Raw genomic sequence first — 24392 nt, forward strand, 5'->3', positions numbered from 1 at the left:
TCATGTGGTTGAATTTCTAGTTAGCTATATATAAATGTAGGATGTTTATGTCTTCTTGGAGCATCTTACTTATTTCCAGTAAGGGGGTCAGATCTTATCTGGTAAGACCTTATCTCTAGGTCTTGAATTCTACTTTGTCTGGTAGTGATAAAACACAAATAATGCAGCTTTCCTATGATTAATATTGGCATGTCAATTTTTCTTTCTTTCTTTCTTTCTTTCTTTCTTTCTTTCTTTCTTTCTTTCTTTCTTTCTTTCTTTCTTTCTTTCTTTCTTTCTTTCTTTCTTTCTTTCTTTCTTTCTCTCTCTCTCTTTCTTTCTTTCTTTCTTTCTCTTTCTTCCTTCCTTCCTTCCTTCCTTCCTTCCTTTCTTTCTTTCTTTCTTCTTTCTTTCTTTCTTTCTTTCTTTCTTTCTTTCTTTCTTTCTTTCTTTCTTTCTTTCTTTCTTTCTTTCTTTCTTTCTTTCTTTCTTTCTCTCTCTTTCTTTCTTTCTTTCTCTTTCTTCCTTCCTTCCTTCCTTCCTTCCTTCCTTCCTTCCTTCCTTCCTTTCTTTCTTTCTTTCTTTCTTTCTTTCTTTCTTTCTTTCTTTCTTTCTTTCTTTCTTTCTTTCTTTCTTCTTTCTTTCTTTCTTTCTTTCTTTCTTTCTTTCTTCCTTTCTTTCTTTCTTCTTCTTCTTCTTCTTCTTCTTCTTCTTCCTCTTCTTCTTCTTCTTCTTCTTCTTCTTCCTTCCTTCCTTCCTTCCTTCCTTCCTTCCTTCCTTCCTTCCTTCCTTCCTTCCTTCCTTCCTTCCTTCCTTCCTTCCTTCCTTCCTTCCTTCCTTCCTTCCTTCCTTCCTTCCTTTCTTTTTTGCTTTTTGTGCCACACCCGGTGACTCAGGGATTACTTCTAGCTATGTGCTCAGAAATCGCTCCTGGCTTGGGGGACCATATGGGACGCTGGGAGATTGAACCTCATCCTGTCCTAGGTTAGCACGTGCAAGGCATTTGCCTTACTACTTGCGCCACTGCTCCAGCCCCTCTTTCCTTTTTTTTTTTACAACTTATTTTTGGGGTTTCTTTTTGGGGTTTCTTTCATCATGACACACATGGTGGTGTTCAGGGATTACTCCATGCTCTGCCTCTGCATTCAGGGATCATACCTGGCAGTACTCAGGGGACCATTTGACCATTTGTGGTGCTGGGGATCAACCCAGGCTGGCCATATATATGGCAAGTGCCCTGTTCACTGTACTATCTCTCTGGCCCATAGTATCTATCTCTCTGTCTCTCTGTCTCTCTGTCTGTCTGTCTGTCTGTCTCTCTCTCTCTCTCTCTCTCTCTCTTTTTTGGTTTTTGGGCCACACCTGGCAGTGCTCAGGGGTTACTCCTGGCTGTCTGACAGAAATAGCTCCTGGCAGTCATGGGGGGCCATGTGGGAAGCCGGGATTCAAACCAACCACCTTAGGTTCTGGATTGGCTGCTTGCAAGGCAAACGCTGGTGTGCTATCTCTTCGGTCCCAGTATCTATCTCATATGTAGTGGTCAGACTCCCATTTCTCTTCTTTTTTTTTTTTTTTTTGGTTTTTGGGTCACACCCAGCGGTGCTCAGGGATTACTCCTGGTTGTCTGCTCAGAAATAGCTCCTGGCAGGCACGGGGGACCATATGGGACACCGGGATTTGAACCAACCACCTTTGGTCCTGGATCGGCTTCTTGCAAGGCAAACGCCGCTGTGCTATCTCTCCGGGCCCCCATTTCTCTTCTTGACTGTGTCCCTTAAGTATATTTGCTTTGAATTACCATGCAGCTTACCTCTGAATTTCCAAGTCTCTATCCCCTCTTAAGTTGAAAACAAGTGAGTCTTGAGTACACTGTTCAGATTCCATCATCATCATCATCATCATCATCATCATCATCATCATCATCATTATTTCATTTTTGGGTCACACCCGGCAGCGCTCAGGGGTTACTCCAGGCTCTATGCTCAGAAATTGCTCCTGGCGGGGCCGGGAAGGTGGCGCTAGAGATAAGGTGTCTGCCTTGTAAGCGCTACCAAGGAACGGACCGCGGTTCGATCCCCCGGTGTCCCATATGGTCCCCCCAAGCCAGGGGCGATTTCTGAGCACATAGCCAGGAGTAACCCCTGAGCGTCAAACGGGTGTGGCCCAAAAACCAAAAAAAAAAAAAAAAAAAGAAATTGCTCCTGGCAGCCTCGAGGGACCATATAGGATGCCAGGATTCGAACCACCGTCCATCCTGGGTCAGCTGCGTGCAAGGCAAACGCCCTACCACTGTGCTATCTCTCCTGCCCTCTCTTATTTTCTTGTAGAGGTAAAATTCAGAAGACCTGGGGCCACTCGGTGAGTCTCAGCAAGGTGGGCAGAGCTGTTTGGTTGGTGGTAGGCCCCAAGAATGCAGTGCTGCTCAGGGACACCAATACCTCCAAGGACACATCTCACAGCGCTGGAAGTGCCTAGAGGCCTTTATGATTTCTTACAGAGCTAGACTAATATTATGTTCTTTAGCTGTTTTCTGTATGTGATACTTTATTCTACTCTTTCATATCTCAATGATGCCCTAGAAGTCTTATTTGGATATTTATTTTCTCCCACATGTTGAATGCTGTCATATCACTTCTTTCTGCTCTGATGAGTTGCATTTGATCTGTTGTGGTCTTAGGAAGATTCACTTGTATGTAAATTTCAGTTTCTTTAAATCTGCTGCTCTGGGGATTTTCTATATTTGGCTTTTTTGTTTGTTTGTTTTTGTTTTTGGGCCACACCCAGCAGTGCTCAGGAGTTACTTCTAGCTCTGTGCTCAGAAATCGCTCCTGGCAGGCTCGGGGACCATATGGGATACTGGGGATTGAACCCAGGTCCATCCCCAGTTGGCCATGTGCAAGGCAAATGACCTACTACTGTGCTATCTCTCTGGCCCCATCTTTGGTTTTTGCCATTTTATTATTTATTGGTTCTTGGACAGACAGATTTACTCCTGCTCTACTTCCAACTCCTGCTTTTGCCATTAAATTATAGGGTGCCTTGGTATTGTCTTTGGGTTTATTCTCTTTTGAACTCTGACTTCATCCTCAGATTGGGTAAGATTTTGGCTGTTAATGTTTTTTTCTTTTTGGTTTTCAGACTACACCTGGAGGTGCTCGGAATCAAACTCCTGGCTCTATGCTCAGGGAGTATTCCTAGAGGTGCTCAGAGGACTGTATGGGGTGTCAGGGATCAAACCTAGGTCAATCACATGCATTGTAAGAGTCTTACCTGCCATGTAATTCTCCAGCCCTGTAATTTTTTCAACCAATAATTATTTACCATTCTCTTTCCTCTCTTCCTTCAATTCCTGTAACTTGGATATTATTACTCTGAAGATATCCCATAAAATCCTGACATTTCTTCATATATTTTATTTTTTTAATTTTGTTTTGCTTTTTGGGCCACACCCTGTGATGCTCAGGGGTTACTCTTCACTCAGAAATTGCTCCTGGCTCAGGGGACCATATGGGACACCAGAGAATTGAACCAACGTCCGTCCTAGATTGGCCCGTGCAAGGCAAATGCCCTACTGCTATGCTATAGTTCCAACCCCCATTTTTTATTGATGATTTCATGTGTCTTATCCTCAAGGGCAGATTCATTATGCAGCTTCTATCATATTTTTCAATGAATTTTTTATTCTGGGCCACACTCACTGTGCTCAGGGCTTATTTCTGGCTCTGTACTCAGAGATCACTCCTAATGGGGATCATATGTAGTGCTGGAGATCAGACACGGGTTAGTGCTAGGGATAGAAGTCTTGCATGCAAGGCAAGAACCCTGCCCATTGTACTACCTCTCTGGCAACTTTTATTACTTATGGGGGGGGGCATACCCAGGAGTGCTCATCAGTTACTCCTGACTCTGAGCCCAGAAATTATTCCTGGCAACCTTATGGGACCATATGCTATGACAGGAATTCAATCTGAGTCGGCTATGTGCAAGACAAATGCCCTACCTGCTATACAATCACTCCAGCCCCCCAGGCAGTGAGTTCTAATTGCCATTTTTCTCACTCTCTCCTGGAGGTATCCTCTGTTGCTATGCTCCATTCCCTGAACAGCCTTACCATTGTCAGTCTTCAAAAGTCTTCAGCTGAGATAAAATATGTCTCTTGTGCTTGGGGACCATTTTGGCATCTGTCTTTCAACCCTAAGAATGAGGGGCCCCTTCTCCCTGAAACACACACACACACACACACACACACACACAGTGTTTGGTATAAACACACACACACACACACACACACACACACACACACGTTTGGTATACTGTGAGGGATCTGTAGAGACCTGAGTGCAGTCTAGTTTGTTCCACACACAACACACACACACACACACACACACACACACACACACACACACACACACACACACACACGTTTGGTATACTGTGAGGGATCTGTAGAGACCTGAGTGCAGTCTAGTTTGTTCCACACCCAGCCTATATTGGCAAAGGCACCAGGACTTTGCAGCCCAGGCCTCTGCTGCCCCCCAGTGTTCAGTTCCAGAGCCTCAATTGTCAGTCCTTCAGGTCAGGCACCACGAAACCCACTAGATTTCCTTGGTCTTAGAGCTAAAAAGTCTTCTTTGGGACTTTTGGCTCATGTCAGATGCCTTGGAGAGGGGCTGGCTCTATCTTCAACTTGGTCTTCCCCAGATCCCAAGCCTTGGAAGGACAAGGGATGCTTCCCTGTGTGCCTACTCCGCCCATCTTTGCCAACCCGTTTTAGCTAGATCAAGTTTTATGAAAGGGTATATAGCTTTTTGTTTTTTGGGGGTACACCCAGCAGCACTCAGGGGTTATTCCTGGCTCTGTACTCAGAAATCACTCCTAAAAGGCTCAGGGAATATGGGATATTGAACCCGGGTCAGTCACATGCAAGGCAAAAACCCTACCGCTGTGCTATCACTCCAACACTTTGCTTTTGAAGGCAAAGTGCAGATTTTCAGCCCCCCCTCCCCACTATTTCCCCCATCTCTTGTTCCTGTGCTGCTGCAGCTTCTGCCCTGGAGCAGTGCTCAAACTTCTAATCTGGAAACTCTCATTCCACACAGATATTTTCCCAGAGCTGTTCACTGGCCCCTCTGTGCATGGTGGTTCCCCGATGAATCCTGTTCAAGTAGTTTTTGTTTTGGGAACCCAGGATACCTTCTGTGCCTTCTTGGTCCAGCCTCTGCTCTTCTTCAATTTTATTTTTAGTTTGTTGAAATACTGTTTGAAAATTCTTTGCCTTAAATGGGAGTATTTATTCCCTTAAAGTAAATGCTTCTTACAAATGAGCAGAGCCTGTATGAGGGGTAGGGCTGGAGTTACTCCTGCCCATTATCATCACTCCACTGGGAAAGGGCTAAGTGACAGTCTGCCTTTTCTTCCGCCTAGGTTCTCTGTGCTGGTTTTCAATTCTGTAATGTGGGAATAATTGTATCTAGCTGTACTCATCTCATAGGGTGGCTATGAGAAGGAGAATCCATATAAAGCACTTAGTAAGTATACAGTAAATGAAAGCTATAAGACCATATGGGATGCAGGGGATTGAAGATCAGCTGTGTGCAAGTACACTACCTGCTATAGACCTGGCCCTGCAAATAATTTTAGAGATCATTTAACTGCTACTATTTTTTTTCTCTGTGTGTGTGTGTGTGTGTGTGTGTGTGTGTGTGTCACACTCAGCAGTGCTCAGGGGTTATTCCTGGCTCTACGCTCAGAAATCGCTCCTGGCAGGCTCGGGGGACCATACAGGATGCCAAGATTCTAACCACATTCTTTCTGCATGCAAGGCAAATGCCTTACCTCCATGCTATCTCTCCAGCCCCACTGCTACTATTTTTTAATTAAGCACCCTCTTCTCATTTGAATTTGGGGAGGAAAACATTTGGATCACATTTGGCAATACTGGCCCTGGTCCCAAGACTTTGGCTTCATTTTGGAGCCATGTTCAGTGGTGGGCACATAAGATGCCGGATTCAAATTCTGGTTGGCTATGTACAAGGAAAAACTCTACCCACTGTACTATGGCTCTGAGCCCACTCTACCCCCACCCTCAACCTTAATGAACTGCTGACTAAAGAAATGATCCCATGAGGCCAGGGCAATAGCATAGCAGGTAGGGCATGCAGCCAACCTGGGTTTGATCCCTGGCATCCCACGTTGTCCCCCAAGCGCCGCCTGGAATAATTCTTGAGTGCAGAGCCAGGAGTAACCCGAGCACTGCCAGGTGTGGCCCCAAAACAAAACAAATAATGATGGATCCTATGTTGAGTTCAAAGGGTTGAACTTATGCTTTATATGAAGCAGTCCTGGGTTCAATCCCTGGCTCTGCCTGGTGCCCTGAACACTAAGCCAGTAGCAGTCTGGTGCTCTGGAGCTACTCCTGTCTCTGAGTTCAAAATAGATCCTGGTGGAGCTTGGGACCATGTGTGACGCTGTGGATACAATTTGAGTTGGTCATGCACAAGGCAAGTGCTTTACCTGCTGTTCAACGCTAAGTCCCTCCACCATTTTTTTGTTTTGTTTTAGGGCCACCATAAACTTCAGCTCCAGGATTAACATATGTGCTTTTGCATGCATTAGGTTCAAAACTTGACACTGCATCGCCCCTTAACACCAGCTGGTGTGGCCCCCAAATAAAAACAGGAGCCCGAGAAATAGCACAATAGATAGGGCATGTGCTTTATATGTGCCCAACCTGGGTTTTATCCTTGGCACCCCATATGGTTCTCCAAGTCTATCAGGAGTGAGTCAGGAGATAATCCTGAGCACTGCTGGTTTCAGCCTCCAAAAAAAAGTAAGGGGCCAGAGAGATAGCATGAAGGTAAGGCGTTTGCCTTGCATGAAGAAGGATGGTGGTTTGAATCCCAGCATCCCATATGATCCTCCGAGCCTGGCAGGAGCGATTTCTGAGTGTAGAGCCAGGAGTAACCCCTGAGCGCTGCCGGGTATGACCCCCCCCCCAAAAAAAAAAAGAACAAAATAAATAAAAGAACAGCCAAGAGAGCAAGTCCTATTTTACTTTTTCCTTTTTGTCTGGACCCTATGACCCTCTCCCTGCCTCTCCTGCCCTCATAAGCAGGGCTGGATCCCAGCAGGGACTCAGGACCCCGCTATCCATGCCATCCTTTCTCAGGCTGCTACTCTCTGTCCATCCGCCAAAGCCGCCCTGCATCCTGGGACCAAATCAAACACTATAGGATCCAGCGCCTTGACAATGGCTGGCTGTACATCTCACCGAGCCTCACCTTCCCCTCACTCCAGGCCCTGGTGGACCATTATTCAGGTATGGCCTTTCTTGTCTGTGAGAAGATTGGGGTGCAGTGTCTGAGGAATGGCAATTGTGCTCTTAGATGGTTCACACAACTGTTCAAACAAGGGAGTGTCCTCTATTTACTGTTAGTCCTATTCTAATGCATGTATCCTGGAGGCTGCAGAGGTAGCAGAGAGTAGAACTTGCCTTACATGAGACTTGACTTGGGGTTTGATCTATTACACCATATGGTACCCTGAGTTCAGAGCCCAGGAGTAAGCCCTGGGCACCACTGGGAATGGACCCCAAACAAACACATTTTAAAAAATGTGTGCATGCTAACAGCCAGATAGCAGTAGCTCCACAGACTTCCCAGGTGAGCATAAGCCAGAATGTTCCTGCAACGCATTTCTGTCAACCAGGGCTCTCCACATGAATGAGGCCCTGAGTTGTTGGGGTTGTGGAACTTGATTGAAGCTTCGCATTTTCTGGTGCCTCTTATGACATTTCAGTTGGGCTCAGAAAGTCCCATCAGCTTACTGCAGGACACTAACAGCCATCATCTCCTGTCATGCCCTACTTGCCAAGTGTGGAAAGTTCTCAGGGTGGCTTGGGGGAAGTTGAGTGTATTCAGCCACATCAAGGTCTCTTCCTCAGAGATGGCAGATGACATATGCTGCCTCCTCAAGGAACCCTGTGCCCTGCTGAGGACTGGTCCAGTCTCCAATAAGGCCATACTGCCGCCCGTGATTGTAAAGACAAAACCAGTCAACTGGAAAGAGCTGGACAGGTGAGGAGGCCCATGGGACAAGGGGAACAAGGAAAGGAACCCCAACCTAGAAGGGGCCTATCATTTTTTGGGATACTTGAATTCCCGTGAGCACTGATTTAACATGTAGATGCAGGCAGCTCTAAACAGGTCTGTCTGGAGGGAGGTCTGTCAGAGACGAGCAAGCAGACTTGGGACACTAGGACAACCAACATAATGGGAAACAGAGAGCACTGTCCATAGTGCCAAAGTTGAGTAGGGAAGTGAGAGCAGCTGAGATTTTGTTTGTTTTTGGGCCACGCCCAGCAATGCTCAGGGGGTTACTCATAGCTCTGCACTCAGAAATTGCTCCTGGCAGGCTTGGGGGACCATACTGGATGCTGGGAATAAACTTGGGTTGGTGGCAGGTTGGCTGTGTGCAAGGTAAACGCCCTACCACTGTGCTATCACTCTGGTCCCAGCAGAGATTTTCAGAGGCAGACAGGAAGGTTGCTGTAAGGGGAGTATGGCATATGCAGGCCTTCCACTGTCTTCTCCCCTCTCCACAGTTCCCTCTTGCTTCTCTCGGACGCACCTGCGACAGGAGAGGCATCTCTCCTCAGTGAGGGGCTACGGGAGGCCCTCAGCTCCTACGTCAGCCTGACAGATGATATCTCCTTGGATGATGCCAAGGCCCAAAGTAGAGGCCGGAAGGGAAACAAAGGTTACAGTACTTAGAACCCCAACTCAACTTAACATCATTGAGCACCAAAGACAGAACTGCACTGAGTGGCGAAAGTGCAAACACAGTATCTGTATCCCCTGCTCCTTTCTCTCAGCTTGAAGCAGTTGGAAGCTCTGGTTCAAGGCAGGGGCACCAGGGCTTTGGGAAGTAAGACCTCCCCCGTCCACATAGCCGAGCGAGAAAGAGACCCAAATGGAATAACTAAGGAAGAGGAAGTTGACAGAAGAGATGGGGACAGGAGGTCACGACTTGGATTCAAGGTCTGAGATGAAGGGGAAGGGCCGGACTAGGTATCATCAGCAGATTCTCAATTAAATATCTGATTTATTCAAATATCTCAAAACATTCTTCAATGGAAATTGTTATCAGAAGCTGCTTGCACTGTGCTATGAATCACACACTGTTTTCAGAAGACTTGAAATGCCACTGGTATTTTTATGAAGGGAGGGGGCCTTTACCTGGAGATGCTCAGGTGTTACTCCTGACTGCACTCAGGAATTACTCTTGGCAGTGCTCGGGGGAATACATGGGATGCTGGGGATCAAACCCGAGTTGGCTGTGTGCAAGGCAAGAGCCTTATCCGCTGTACTATCTCTCCAGTCCCAACCACTGATAGCTTTAAAAAAGTGAGGAAGACAATTTAATGTTTCATCCAAAGCCAGAAATGCTTCAAAGTAAACAACAGCTCCAATCAGCATTCGGGTGTTTCATGATGGATATGAATCCAAGAAATGGTCGGTGAGGGGCAATTCAGAAAGACTTCCCCAAAAGGTGGAGATTCTTTTAAAAGGTTCAGGTCATAACCCTTGCAGAAAAGACTGATGCCCAACACACTGATTATTGGTCTAGGAAACATGGGTCTTCAGGATCCATGTATCTGGGTGCCCCTATCGTCGCATTTCCGTGTTGTATCTAAAAGTCCTTTGGATGGACAGGGAGCAGGTGGGCGGCATACCATCAATCATAGTGGATGGCTGTGTAAAAGATGATCCAAATGACCTAGAGAAGAAATAAGCAATGGTTATAGCCCCTGGGTCATATGCAGCCCCCATCCCATTAATGGAAAAGGTCAAGCGGTCAGAGATACAGTATAAAAGGGTCAGAGCTCTTCTCTTGCCAACCCCCATTTGATTTCCACATTAGATGGTCCCACAGCTCCACCAGGAGTGATCCCTGAACATAGAGAATAAGTCCTGAGCACAGAGATGTGGCACACAACCCCAAAATTTCAGATAAGACACTGGAAGGCCAGAATGGGTAGGGCATTTGCAATACATGTGGCTGACTCCAGTTCAATCCCCAGCATCCCACACCGTCCCGAGCCATCAGGAGTGATCCCTAAGTGCAGAGCTAGGAACACAGCTGGGTGGGCCCAAAAACCAAATAAATAAAGAAATGGCCTGTACTGCCAGTAGGTTCAGATGAACAACAAACATCAAAGCCAAACCACACCACCTCCATACCATCCCACAAGACATCAAGGCACCATCTCCCCCCACCCCTTTATTTGGCTTTTGGCCATACCCAGTGATGCTCAGGGGTTACTCCTGGCCATGTGCTCAGAAAATTGCTCCTGGCAGGCTCGGGGGACCATATGGGACACCAGGGATCGAACCGCGGTCCGTCCTAGTCCGTCCTAGGTTAGCGCGCACAAGGCAGACGCCCTATTGCTTGCGCCACCACTCTGGCTCCACCCCCTATATATTTTTTAATTTTTTGCTTTTTGACCACACACAGAGGTACTCAGGATTTACTCCTGGCTCTATGCTCAAGGATTACTCCTGGTAGTGCTAGGGGGACTGGGATGTTGGGGATTCCATGTACAAGACAAGAGCCCTACCCAGTACACTATTGTTCTGGCCCTCTGTACAACTGGCTGTGGAAATGACACAACAAGTAAAGTACATGCTTTGCATACAGGAGGGCCCCTGGTACTTATATCTTCCTTTTCTTTTTCTACCCGCCCCCCCCATCTAACGTCCTCTGCCAGTGCACAGGAGCTAATCCCAGCTCTATGTGCATACATGCACACAACTCCACACACAAGTGAGCACGCAGTGCACAGAAGCTACTTCTAACTCTGTGCCTGTAGACAGCTCCTGGTAGCAGCTGGGGACCAAGTGGTGCTGGAGACTGATCTCCTACAAGCAAAGCATGTGCTGCAACTCACTGAGCTGTCCGGACCTACAAACAGGCAACATGGAACACAAGTGCCCTACCTGATACAATCTCTCTAGCTTCCCGCAAATGTTATTTCCAGGGGCCGGAGAGATAGCATGGAGGTAAGGCGTTTGCCTTTCATGCAGAAGGTCATTGGTTCAAATTGCGGCATCCCAAATGGTCCCCCAAGCCTGCCAGGAGCAATTTCTGAGCATAGAGTCAGGAGTAACCCCTGAGCACCGCCAGGTGTGGCCCAAAAACCAAAACCAAAAAAAAAAATGTTATTTCCAATTTTTTCCTAGTTTTTTGGAATATGCAGCCACAGCTGAAAAGAGGGTAGACTTATATATACCATGGAAAGACTAGAGTGACATCACACTATCTTCTGGGATATTCTGACTAAGCCACGGAAGAAAGTTTGCCTCATCTCAGTCTAGCTCAAATAGCAGGCTTCTCCTGACTGACAACAATGAGAGATGACATGACAAAGCTTGCTGTAAAATTATCAGCCACACATACCATGAACAAGGCAAAAGATGTCATAAAGCCTTCTTTTGTGAGCTCCCATGTGCCGCCATATTCTTCCTCATCTATCTGTAAATAGTTGCTGAAGTAGAGGTATAGGACTCCTGCATTGATCAGACAGAATCTGCAGAGAAAAGACAAATACCAAATGTAAACCATAAATGAAAGACTTCCAGCACAACTGTCAGTTGTAAGTCACTCACTGTGAAACTGATTATAGGACAACAGAAGTACTGGAAAATTCTCTCAATGAGGCTACTTTCTTAGGGGTCGGAGAGATAGCATGGAGGTAGGTTGTTTCCCTTACATGCAGAAGGATGGTAGTTTGAATACCAGCATCCCATATGGTCCCCCAAGCCTGCCAGGAGCAATTTCTGAGCATAGAGCTAGGAGTAACCCCTGAGCATGCTGGGTGTGACCCCCCCCAAAAAAAAGTAAATAAATAAAAATGAGGCTACTTCATTAGAGCTAGAGACTGGATTTTTGGGAGTGCAGGAAATGGACCACATTAGCAGTATTCATGGGGCTAGTCCTGGATCTGTAGTGCAATCAAACCAGGTCAGATGCATGCAAAGCAAATGCCTTATCCCCTGTACTATCATTCCAGACCCCAAAACAGCTAGTTTTTTTTCTGGGTCACACCTAGCAGTGTCTTATTAATGGCTGTGTTCAGGGATCACTCCTGGTAGGACTTCAATTGACTACATGCAAAGTAAAAACCCTACAAATTGACTATCACCTAGTCTCTTTAAGACTTTCTTTTCCCTTTACAACATTTTTTTGTTTTTGGGCCACACTTGGGGTGATGCTCAGGGATGACGCCTGGCTATTCGCTCAGAAATTGCCCCTGGCTTGGGAGACTATATGGGACGCCAGGGAATTGAAGCGCACAGTCTGTCCTAGGTTAGCCGCCTGTAAGGCAAATGGCTTACCACTTGCGCTACCACTCCAGTCCTCTTAAAGACTTTTTGTTTGGTTTTTGGTTTTTGGTTTTTGGTCATATCCAGCAAGGCTCAGGGGTTACTAATGGCTCTACGCTCAGAAATCACTCCTGGCAGGTTCAGGGATTCAAACCTGGGCAGGATGCGGGGATTCGAACCACCGTCCTGCATGCAAAGCAAACGCCCTAACTCCATGCTATCTCTCCAGCCCCCACACTTTAAGACATTTTTTGTTTGTTTGTTTGTTTTTGGGGGGGGCCACACCCGGTGACGCTCAGAGGTTACTCCTGGCTATGAGTTCAGAAATCGAGCTGGCTTGGGGGACCATATGGGACGCCGGGGGTCGAACCACGGTCCATCCTAGGCTAACACAGGCAAGGCAGGCACCTTACCTCTAGCGCCACCATGCAGGCCTCTCTTTAAGACATTTTTAACAAGCATTCATAGCACCTGTTAATCTGTGTTAAGCTCCAGAAGGCAGGCAGGAAAGTGCCCTTTTCCAAGAATACAAATCCACAGCACAATGAGCAGAAGCATCATTAGTTCTCAGGCAAACAATAAATAATGAGGAACTGGAGAGAATCTTTTTTTTTTTTTTTTTTTTTGAGAGAATCTTTATGCATGCTTTATGCAGGAGGCCTCACTCAGTTCAATTTCCACTACCACATGGTTCCCCTTGAGCACTACCAGGAGAACCTCTAAAGCACAGCCAGAAGTAGTCCCCAAACACTTTCAGACAAAACAAATGATAAATTTAACTTTATAAAAAAGTGTTTAAGCACAGGGTTTAAGGCATTTGCCTAGCATGCACCAACACCAGACAGACCTTGGTTCAAATCCCAGCATCCCATATGGTCCCGAGCCTGCCAGGAACGGATTTCTGAGCAGAGCCAGGAGTAACTCTTGAGCGCCACCAGGTGTAACCCAAACATCAAAAAAAAAAAAAAAAAAAAAGTATGAATCAAAGACCCAAGAAAATCGTTTTATCTGAACAGGACCTCACTGGATGGCCTGAGCTTGAGAATTAGAGGGCAGTTCAAGTAGGAAGTGGGGAAGAGAGGGTCACCAGAACCAAGCACAGATGGTTGGAGGAGAGGGGAGAAGCCATTATCCATGAACCAGTTCCAAGAGAGTGGAAATGGTTCGAACTAAGGCACCTTTCATTCGAATATCTCCCAGCATACTCAGACATGACAGGCTGGGACTATTCCCAGCATACACGTAGCAGCCAAGAAAGCGGTACTGCAAAAAAAAAAAAAAAAAAAAAAGAAAGAAAGAAAGAAAGAAAAGAAAGAAAGAAAGCAGTACTGCAATATATTTGATGAGTAAATTCCAAAATATTTCAGATCCTACCTAACAGCCCAGTCTTATCTTTCTTTATAAGCTGTTCATAAAATGTCTAGAGCAGGGATCTCAAACTCGAGGCTCGTGAGCCGTTTGCGCCCTCCGTACAACATTTTGTGGCCCTGCCCTAGAGGAATTTTTGTTTTGTTTTGTTTTGTTTTAGTTGTTTGGGTCACACCCCCCAATTTTCAAGGCTTACTACTGACTTTGCACTCAAGGATCACCCCGACTTTGCCTCCTGTGGCCCCCAGGTAAATTGAGTTTGGGACCCCTAGTCTAGAGGATCTGGGGCCAGAGAGATAGCATGGAGGTAAGGCGTTTGCCTCACATGCAGAAGGTCGGTGGTTCGAATCCCGACATCCCATATGGTCCCCAGAGCCTGCCAGGAACTATTTCTGAGTGTAGAGCCAGGAGCCCTGAGCGCTGCCGGGTGTGACCCAAAAACCAAAAAAAAAAAAAAAAAAAAAGACTAGAGGATCTATATAGATAATCTAGATGTACCAAGCATTTCACTTAACGGTTTATTTACATTTTCTCCTTGAATTTCCCATCCAGGAGTGATTTCTGAATGCAGAGCCAGGAGGAACCACTGAACACCGCTGGGTGTGGCCCAAAAATCAAAAAACAACAAAAAAGTAAAAGTGAAAAAGCAGAACAAATCCAGAGCTGCTTTTTGTGTTTTAGTGTCATAGTCAGTGGTACTCAATGGACATTTGATTGTGTGGTGCTGAGTCAGCCAAGTACAAGGCACCTTAACTAGTTACTATTTCTCTGGTCTCTTTCACTTTTGTAGAAGCAGAGGAAAGGTACACCCAATCTGTGCTTGGGTAGAGGGTCCTTTCCTGAGGGTGTTGGGGGGATTATGAGGTTCCAGGGTTGCTCCTAAAAAGAGTCTTAACCTCTATATTATCTCTCCAGTCCCTAAACTTTTTTGGGGAAGAGTGGGTGATGGGGAAATAGCTCAAAGAGCTAGAGCTCATGCAGGAGCTCTAGATTTAATCCCCAGTTTCCCCAACACTCCAAGTGTGCACCCCTACCTATTTATTGGGGGATAGTTTATCTGCCACTGTGGCAAGGATATTAGTGTAGTCCTTGCTATGTTAAAAGCCCATTTGGAATGGATTCGAAGAATCCCTTAGAAGTCTGTAAAATGAAGGACAGGTCTCTTTTCTGTTTGTTTTTTTGGGTCGTGCCCAGTTGTGCTTAGGGGTTACTCCTGGCTCTGCATTCAGGGGTCACTCCTGGCAGTGCTCAGGGGACCATATGGGGATCAAACCCGGATCAGCTGTGTGCAAGGGAAACACCTTACCTACTTTGTTATCCTTCTAGGGATACCTGGGGGCTTTTTTTTTTTGGGGGGGGGGGTCACACCAGGCAGTGCTCAGGGATTACTCCTGGCTCTACACTCAGAAATCACTCCTGGCAGGCTCGGGGGATCATATAGAATGCCAGGATTCGAACCACCATGGTTCTGCATGCAAGGCAAATGCCTTACCTCCACGCTATCTCTCCAGCCCCACGATGGGGCTTTTAAACAGTGTTAGCCCTCTCCTAGACAAGTGGTCTGTGGGAGATGAAAAACTCCTTGTGGGCCCGGAGAGATAGCACAGCGGCGTTTGACTTGCAAGCAGCCGATCAGGACCAAAGGTGGCTGGTTCGAATCCCGGTGTCCCATATGGTCCCCCGTGCCTGCCAGAAGCTATATTTCTGAGCAGACAGCCAGGAATAACCCCTGAGCACCGCTGGGTGTGGCCCAAAACACCAAAAAAAAAAAAAGAAAAGAAAAACTCCTCGTTCTAGACCATTTTTCTCCCTTTTTGTTCTATTTCCCTCATCTGCCTTTTCTCTCATATGGAGTTACTACATTTTAAAAATACCCTTGTAGGGACGGGAACGATAGCGCAGTGGTAGGGCATTTGCTTTCCACGTGGCTGACCCAAGACGAACCTAGGCTCAATCCCCGACATCTCATATAGTCCCCCGAGTCAGGAGCAATTTCTGAATGCATAGCCAGGAGTAACCCCTGAGAGTTACCAGGTGTGGCCCAAAAACCAATATATATGTTATTATATATGTATATAAGTGTATATATTTATATACATTTATATAAATATTTATATTAATTCATATTTATATTATATACATATTTATTTATATATGATACTATATATTTAATGACTGTATAACATACTATAATTATATATATAATAACAATACCCTTGTAGAGGCCGGAGTGATAACACAATGGCAGGGCATTTGTCTTGCACATGGCCAACCCAGGAAGGACCAGGTTTGATCCCGAAATCCTATATGGTCCCCCAAACTGCCAGGAGCAATTTCTGAGTGCAGAACTAGAAGTAACTCCTGAGCTCTGCCGGATGTGGCAAGAAGAGAAGAGAGAAAGGTAACATGGAAGTAGGGAGGTATGGCGTTTGCCTTGCATGCAGAAGGACGGTAGTTCAAATCCTGGCATCCCATAGGGTCCCCCACGCCTGCCAGGAGTGATTTCTGAGCATAGAGCCAGGAGTAACCCCTGAGCACTGCTGGGTGTGACCCAAACCAATAAATAAATAAATAAATAAATAAATAAATAAATAAATAAATAAATAAATAAGTAGGGCCCGGAGAGATAGCAACAGCCGATCCAGGACCAAAGGTGGTTGGTTCGAATCCCGGTGTCCCATATGGTCCCCTGTGCCTGCCAGGAGCTATTTCTGAGCAGACAGCCATGAATAATCCCTGAGCAACGCCGGGTGTGGCCCAAAAAGCCAAAAATAAATAAATAAATAAATAAATAAATAAATAAATAAATAAATAAAAATAAAAAATAAGGGAAGGAAGGAAGGAAGGAAGGAAGGAAGGAAGGAAGGAAGGAAGGAAGGAAGGAAGGAAGGAAGGAAGGAAGGAAGGAAGGAAGGAGAAAAAAGCCCTTGTAGAGGCTGTTTAGTGGGTAAAGCACTGGTCTTGCATGTGGTTGACCTGAATTTGATCCCTAGCAACATATATGATCCCCTGAGCCTGCCAGGAGTGATCCCTGAACTCAAACTCGAAAGTAAGCCCTGAGCACTGCCCCCCCCCCCCACCACCAAATAATGCTCTTATAAGGGCTGGAGTGATAACAGTTGGTAAAGCAGTTGTTCTGCACACAACAGACCCAGGTTCAATCCCTGGCACCATATATGGTCCCCCGAGCCAGGAGTGATCCTTAAGTGCAAAACCAGGCATAAGCCCTGATCAATGCTAGATGTAGCAACAACAGCAGCAGCCCAGGAAGAATACTATTAACCCATATTCTTGTCTCATCAACCTTAATCAGTCTCCATAGGTGCCCATCCAGTTAAAGTCTGGCAGAATACACACTTTTACTAGCTTCCTTGAAGAATATGACATGAAAACTTTAACTCTCTCACTTCCCCTCCCTCCCTCCCTTCCTGCTTGGTATGAGCCGAAAGGTTTTTGTAAAACAGAGCATGACAAATTCCCTTTGGTTATCTTCTATGAAATTCAAATGAGTTCGCATTAGTTGATCCGTCTCCACTGCCCTAGTATAAAAAAAGAGATTTCACTTTTCATTGGCAAGGCTAATTTTATATTTAATTTGAGAAAAACTGACAGGCCTTTTAAAGTTCACTCACAATTCCTATCTTACTGTATCAACTCTTATTGACACTCCTGATTGTACTCAACATGGTACTACTCAGATTCTTTTGTGCTGTGTTACCAGGGCCACCCCAGAACACAAGGGGCAACATGGTGCTGGGAATCAAACCTAGGAACTCCCTATGCAAGTCCTCTGAGTCATCTCCTTGACCCCACAGTCCCATCTCAAGATGACTCCCACACCTCTCTCTTACTCAACCTGGTGAATATGTAGATTCACTTTCAGTGACTTGTTAAAAAGTTGAGTCATATCAAGTGCTAGTATCACCTTTAGCTGCCACTGTCCACAGAATCAGAATTAAACATGGAAGTCTAAGACCCTACTTTTCACTGCCTTTTTATTTTTTTTTTAATTTTTAATTTTTTTTTTTTTTTTGGTTTTTGGGTCACACCCGGCGGTGCTCAGGGGTTATTCCTGGCTCCATGCTCAGAAATTGCTCCTGGCAGGCACGGGGACCATATGGGACGCCGGGATTTGAACTGATGACCTTCTGCATGAAAGGCAAACGCCTTACCTCCATGCTATCTCTCCGGCCCCTAATTTTTAATTTTTAATTATAAGAACAAAGATGCAGAGAAAAAGGACAAGGTAAAGTTACAGTGGAAGGAAATCACCCATAACAATTCTCAGAAGAAGTCCCCTTGCCTATATCTTAACTTTGAACTTTCAGCCAAAGAACATATAAGATAAATAAAACAGAATCCATGTACAATTACTTTGTCCCTTAAAACAGTTGGGTTTCCTTTTTTTATTTTGGACCACACCCGTTTGATGCTCAGGGGTTACTCCTGGCTAAGGGCTCAGAAATTGCCCCTGGCTTGGGGGAGGGGGACCATATGGGTAGTGCTTGCAAGGCAGACACCTTACCTCTAGCGCCACCTCGCTGGTCCCAATTCACTGCCTTTTTTTTTTTTTTTTTTTTTTTTGGGTCACACTCGGCAGTGCTCAGGGGTTATTCCTGGCTCCAGGCTCAGAAATTGCTCCTGGCAGGCACAGGGGACCATATGGGACGCCGGGATTCGAACCGACGACCTCCTGCATGGAAGGCAAACACCTTACCTCCATGCTATCTCTCGGGCCCCAATTCACTGCCTTTTTAAATGCTAGGATCCAAAGAACCTTCTGCCAAAGTTAGGATTCAACTCTTAAAAGCAGAATCCAGCACAAGTAAATGGTCATCAAGTATTGAAACTCCACTTTCCAAGCTTCCACAGATCAAAGGATATGCAAGAACTACAGTGGCAGCCACTCACAGGCACTCTGGTAGTCTTGGGGTGGAAGATCTTGATGGGGTGGAGTACATGCTTTGCATGCCCAGGTCTGAACCAAATGCATCATCCCCTGAACACTACTGGGAACAACAAAGGTGAGTATAGATACCAGGTGTGGCCCCAAAAATCAAAATAAAACAAAATACAGCAGCTCATTGTACGCGGTCACTCTGAACCCCTGAATAAAAAGATCAGAAAATCCTTCAGGGAGGGACAAGGATAATCTAAGGTGCTCCAGGTGTATGATACCGGCACAGGGCCAATTTTTGCTTAATTTATCAAACCAAAAGATCTGGGAGTCTGGAATGAGAGCTCAGTGGGTAGGGCATTTGCCTTGCACCTGGCATCCCACATGTCCTCCAAGTACCTCCAGAAGTGCAGGACCAGCAGTAACCCTTAAGCATACCTGGATGTGGCCCCAAAACAAACAAAAATATAGATCCAAACCAGGAATCTAGCCTAGGGTGGACCATGGTTCAATCCCCCAGGATACCATATGGTCCCCCAAGCCAGGAGCAATTTCTGAGTGCACGCATAGCCAGAAGTAACCCCTCAGGGTCACCGGGTGTAGCAGGGGAGAAATCTAGCTCAGTGGATTGAAGTACTAATTTTTGCATGCTGGAGCACCAGATAATCCAGTACAATGCCCAGTTACCTGACATCATGGGGAGAGATCATGAACTAGGAGATGCCTCCAAGCATCAATTGGTGTGGCCCACTGCACCCCCAAATTAAATAACTACAAAAGAAAATACAAGGGACGGGGCATTAGCATAGCAGGTAGGGCGTTTGCCTTGCACATGGCTGACCTGGGTTCAATCCCCAGCATCCCATATGGTCCCCTAAGCCTGCAAGGAGTGATTTCTGAGTGCAGAGACAGGAGTAACCCTTGAGTGCTGCCGAGTGTGGCCCCAAAACCAAACCAAAGTAAAGTAAAATAAAATAAAGAAATACAAGACATATAACTTACCCTGCTATTCCCAAGAAACCTCGTAATGGCAATACTCCCCAAATGACACCTAAGACCACAGCAATAATCTGCCGAAACCAGTAGATCACGTCTAAAAATTCATCCTGTAGATGAGAGATGATACAAACATTATTAAAAATGAGTGACACAAGAAAAGTCTCCTGTAATAAGAGGAATAAAAAAGCTTTCCGATAAACACACCTTCCAGGGAATTTTTCTCCCCAGAAAAATGGTATAAGGTCCTACCTCCAACTCTTTATGCTAAAATATGGTAAAAAAACAAAACAAAACAAAACAAAAAACAACCAATACACGCCATCAACTTAAGGATGGCTCCTGGGTTCCATATTTCTAATACAAATCTTCTATAATGGTTTTTAGGCCACCATCCACCCACCCCACCCTGCATACTCCTGGCTTTGTGCTCAGGGGATTGATTGATGCAAAGTAAAGCACCCTACCTTCTGTACTATCTCTCTGGCACTCCAGATACAAATCTGAGAGAGAATCATTTACTTGCTTTTAGAAGCTGCAGGAAGGAAAACGATTGTGATTAAATAGCTGACAGTGAGTGTCTGAGCTGGGCAGAGACACGGCTGCCCACGGGCAGTACAGGCAGGCTGGTGGCCGGTCTGGGTGCAGATCGGGGCGGAAGGCCTAGAAACAACGGCGAAGATCGATCCCCGTGCCAACACCATTCACATTTCACCCGGTCGCACACTCGGATTTCTAGCCTGCCCTAGATTGCTACACACTCTTTCGAAAGAAATGACACAGCAGATCGGAGCCTGCAGGGCGCGGGGCACAGCAAGGGCAGGAGAGGAGACTCGGGCAAGGCCAAAGAGCACCGGGGCAGGAGCGCAGGCAAGAAGCGACTGCGGGCCAGGAAGCCCCAAGCCAGGCGGGGTCCCCCAGGAGATCGGGCAGACCCCCGCCACCGCACCTTGTCCTCCCAGGCCGCGTCGCTCCGCAGCGCCTTGCTCCACGCCGAGACTCGGAGCGCCCCGTTGGCCAGCTGCGGCGGAGACGGCTCCTCCTTCCGCCGCCCGCCGCTCATCCTCCCGTCGCGCCGCCCGGGCCGGGGCCTAGGGCGCGCGGGCCGGACCGGAAAGGTCGGGTCAGGGGTCAGAGGTCGCGAGGTCACGACCCGCAGGGCGGCGAGCGGCTAGCCGACCACCGAAGATCGGTTCCGGGACGGCGCGCAGGCTGGGACTGAACTCACTCAGGCCAAGCGCCCGGCTCGGCGCCGCGGGGGAGGAGCCACGCAGCGCGTCCTCCCGCCCCCGAACGTGCGCACGCAGCCAATCAGCGGCCGCGAAGCCGTGCGTGCGCTCGCTCTCCTCGGCGTAAACGCGCTCGTCGGGCGGAAGTGACGACACGGCCTGGTAAGCTCGCGGTACGGTGAGAGGGAAGGGACAAGCGTGTTGGCAACGGGACCGTCAGGGGGCGCTCTAGGGCTGAGGGATGGAGACGGAGGACGGCAGAGTCTCTTTGGAGTGTGTGTGTGTGTGTGTGTGTGTGTGTGTGTGTGTGTGTGTGTGTGTGTCTCTTTGGAGTGTGTGTGTGTCTCTTTGGAGAGTGTGTGTGTGTCTCTTTGGAGTGTGTGTATGTGTGTGTGTGTGTGTCTCTTTGGAGTGTGTGTGTGTCTCTTTGGAGAGTGTGTGTGTGTCTCTTTGGAGTGTGTGTGTGTCTCTTTGGAGTGTTTGTGTGTGTGTCTCTTTGGAGAGTGTGTGTGTGTCTCTTTGGAGTGTGTGTGTGTGTCTCTTTGGAGTGTGTGTGTCTCTTTGGAGTGTGTGTGTGTGTCTCTTTGGAGTGTGTGTGTCTCTTTGGAGAGTGTGTGTGTCTCTTTGGAGTGTGTGTCTCTTTGGAGTGTGTGTATGTGTGTGTGTGTCTGTTTGGAGTGTGTGTGTGTCTCTTTGGAGTGTGTGTGTGTCTGTTTGGAGTGTGTGTGTGTGTCTCTTTGGAGAGTGTGTGTGTGTCTCTTTGGAGTGTGTGTGTGTCTCTTTGGAGTGTGTGTGTGTCTCTTTGGAGTGTGTGTGTCTCTTTGGAGTGTGTGTGTGTGTGTGTGTGTGTGTGTGTTTGGGGTCACATATATGGTGCTCACTCAGGGGCAATTCCTGGCTCAGTGCTGGGGACTGGGATGGAGGTTTGCGGGTACTTTGTGGTGCTGAATCGAACCTGTGCCTTCTGCCTACCGGGGAGGCTCTCAATGCAGAGAACCATCTCTTTCCAGGCCTTCGTTGCCAGAATGTTCGTGTGTTTATTCTGTGAAGGGATGTGGGTTTGGGGACCACACCCAGTGAGTTTAGGGGCTACTTCTGCCTTTATGCTCAGGACTGAGCCCTGACAGTTCCCGAGGGATCATCTGAGGTGCCGGGATAAAACTGGGGTCACTCAGGCAAGGCAAGCGTCTTCCTTGGTGTTCTCTCTCTGGCCCCCAAGACAGTTTTGGGTTTTATTTGGGTGGGGGAGTATCTAGGGACCACACACCCGGTGGTACTCAGAGCTTACTCCTTACTCTTGTAGAACCAGTGGGGTGCAATGAATTTAATCCAAATTAGCTATGTGCAAGGCAAGGACCTTACCCCTTTACTCTTCTGTGTCCTCCCACCCTAGTTTTTATGGGGGAGCCACATCCGGCAGCGTTCAGGGGTTACTCCTGAGCTCTATGCTCAGAAATTGCTCCTGGCAGATGCGGGGGTGGGGTGGGGGAACATATGGGATGCTGGGGATCAAGCCCAGTCTGCCCCAGTTCATCTGCTGTGCTATCACACCAGCCCCCACACACACCCTAGTTTTTTTAACAGGCCCTCCTGGTAGGAGCACGGTGAGAACAACATGAGAACATAGAACATAGTTGTTAGGGGCTGGTTATAGAAGCGTATCTGGATTCAACTGTATAAAGTCATAAAAGAATATCAGCAAGGTCAACCTTATCCTGTTTGTTGTTCTCCACGTTAGATGAACATAAGAAACTAGAAGAAAAAAACATTTGTTGTTTGTTTTCAGAATACCACAGCAGAGAGAGCACATCTGTAGGGCATTTGCCTTACGCATGGCCAGCCTAGGACTGACAGTGGTTCAATTCCTGGCATTCCATGTGGTCCCCCAAGCTGCCAGAAGCAATTTCTGAGCACAGAGCCAGGAGTAACACCTGAGCACCACCAGGTGTGACCCAAAAAAACAAAACAAAACAAAACAAAACGAAACGAAACAACAGAATACCACAGCAGATGACCACCACAATCAAATCCTAACATCCTAGGTCTTGTTTGTTAGTGGACTGATTTGGGTTCACACTCTGGTGCACAGGGCTCATTCCTGCAGTGCTCTGGGACCCATATGGGGATCTAACTTAGGTCCACCACATGTAAGACAAGTGCCTTACCTGCTGGACTGACCCAGGATTTTGTCAGTCCCCAATATCCTGTTTCAGTGGGCTGGACCCCAACTGTGAAACACACTATAGACTTACCATTTGGACCATGTAGGAGGGTGCTATACCTAATATAGGTATACACCTTAGCCCTGATACAAAATCTTGATAATTTTAGTCCTTCCTCTTTATTGGTTAGTTTTCCTTTCTTATGGGATGTTGGAGGAAATATAGTGAAACCTAATAAGTTCACTCCAATTTGGAAGAATACACATTGGTATAAAACCTTGTTACAGGGCCAGGCCGGGCGGACAAAAAACAAACAAACAAACAACAACAACACCTTGTTACAGGGGCCGGAGAGATAGAATGGAGATAGGGCAATTGCCTTGCATGCAGAAGGACGGTGGTTCGAATCCTGGCATCCCATATGGTCCCCTGAGCCTGCCAGGAGCGATTTCTGAGCATAGAGCCAGGAGTAACCCCTGAGCGCTGCCGGGTGTGACCCAAAAACAACAACAACAAAAAAAAAAAAAACCTTGTTACAGGGGCTGGAGTGATATGATAGCACAGTGGATAGGACGTTGGACTTGCACACAACCAACCCAGGTTTGATCCCCCTGCATCCCATATGGTCCCCCGTGCCTGCCAGCAGTGATTTCTGAGCTCAGATCCAGGAGTAACCCCTGAGTGCTGAAGGGAGTACTAAAATAGTAAAATAAAGAACTTGTTATAGACCCCCTGGTAACTTTTAATGCTGAAGACAAACATCATTACCATGACTGTTGGAATGCCTAGCCCTAGTCCGAAAAGGAAATATTTTCCTCTGTGGGGTAATGATAAATAAAGGCTGTAAAGAGGAAACTTCAGATGCTGGGACTTCGGGAAGGTAGCTCTGAAGGATGAGGAGCAGATAGACAATGGGAATGATGAAACTATGTGGCTAATCTGTAGCAGGGAGGGCCATGTTGAAAAGTTGTTTTGGTTTGTTTTGGTTTTTGGGTCACACCCAGCAGCGCTCGGGTTACTCCTGGCTCTATGCCATATGGGATGCCGGGATTCAAACCACCGTCCTTCTGTATGCAAGGCAAATGCTCTACCTCCATGCTATCTCTCTGGCCCCGAAAAGTTGTTTTTATCTCAAAAGTTGAGAAAGTCACAAATAGGATTTGAGCAAAAGACATATCACTTTTCAGTTTTTGTTCTAACAAGATAGACTGGTGTGCAGGGGGCCAAGAACAGAGTGGGAGTCTAGTTTAGAATTAGAGATATTGAGGGCCCGGAGAGATAGCACAGCAGCGTTTGCCTTGCAAGCAGCCGATCCAGGACCAAAGGTGGTTGGTTCGAATCCCGGTGTCCCATATGGTCTCCCGTGCCTGTCAGGAGC

At 46.9% G+C, this 24392-nt stretch overlaps 2 protein-coding genes across 2 annotated transcripts in view; one reads left to right on the forward strand and one right to left on the reverse strand.

The window, feature by feature from the left end:
* SLA2 (Src like adaptor 2) overlaps positions 1 to 8750 on the forward strand; it is a 29327-nt gene extending 20577 nt beyond the window's left edge. The window contains exons 6-8 of the mRNA XM_049779370.1: positions 7148 to 7297; positions 7922 to 8054; positions 8582 to 8750. Of these exons, the coding sequence (XP_049635327.1) occupies positions 7148 to 7297; positions 7922 to 8054; positions 8582 to 8750 (452 nt within the window). The remainder of the gene's footprint in view (positions 1 to 7147; positions 7298 to 7921; positions 8055 to 8581) is intronic.
* Positions 8751 to 9384: 634 nt separating this feature from the next.
* On the reverse strand, positions 9385 to 20686 carry RAB5IF (RAB5 interacting factor). The gene is made up of 4 exons (XM_049779417.1): positions 20573 to 20686; positions 19630 to 19733; positions 11437 to 11566; positions 9385 to 9756 (listed from the first exon to the last, which is right to left on the reverse strand). Exons 1-4 carry the CDS (start codon positions 20684 to 20686, stop codon positions 9715 to 9717), a joined length of 390 nt encoding a protein of 129 aa, XP_049635374.1. The 3' UTR covers positions 9385 to 9714.
* Positions 20687 to 24392: the final 3706 nt, after the last annotated feature.

This window comes from Suncus etruscus, chromosome 9 (assembly GCF_024139225.1).
Source record: "Suncus etruscus isolate mSunEtr1 chromosome 9, mSunEtr1.pri.cur, whole genome shotgun sequence".
NCBI lineage: Eukaryota > Metazoa > Chordata > Mammalia > Eulipotyphla > Soricidae > Suncus > Suncus etruscus.

Excerpts from the sequence above, each read along its gene's own strand:
- RAB5IF (XM_049779417.1), bottom strand. The coding sequence starts at position 20,686 with ATGAGCGGCGGGCGGCGGAAGGAGGAGCCGTCTCCGCCGCAGCTGGCC. Across the intron at positions 11,567-19,629 it reads GGTTTCTTGGGAATAGCAGG|ATTCTGTCTGATCAATGCAG; the intron begins GTAAGTTATATG and ends TTTTCTCTGCAG. Across the intron at positions 9,757-11,436 it reads CATCTTTTGCCTTGTTCATG|GTCATTTGGATCATCTTTTA; the intron begins GTATGTGTGGCT and ends TTTCTTCTCTAG.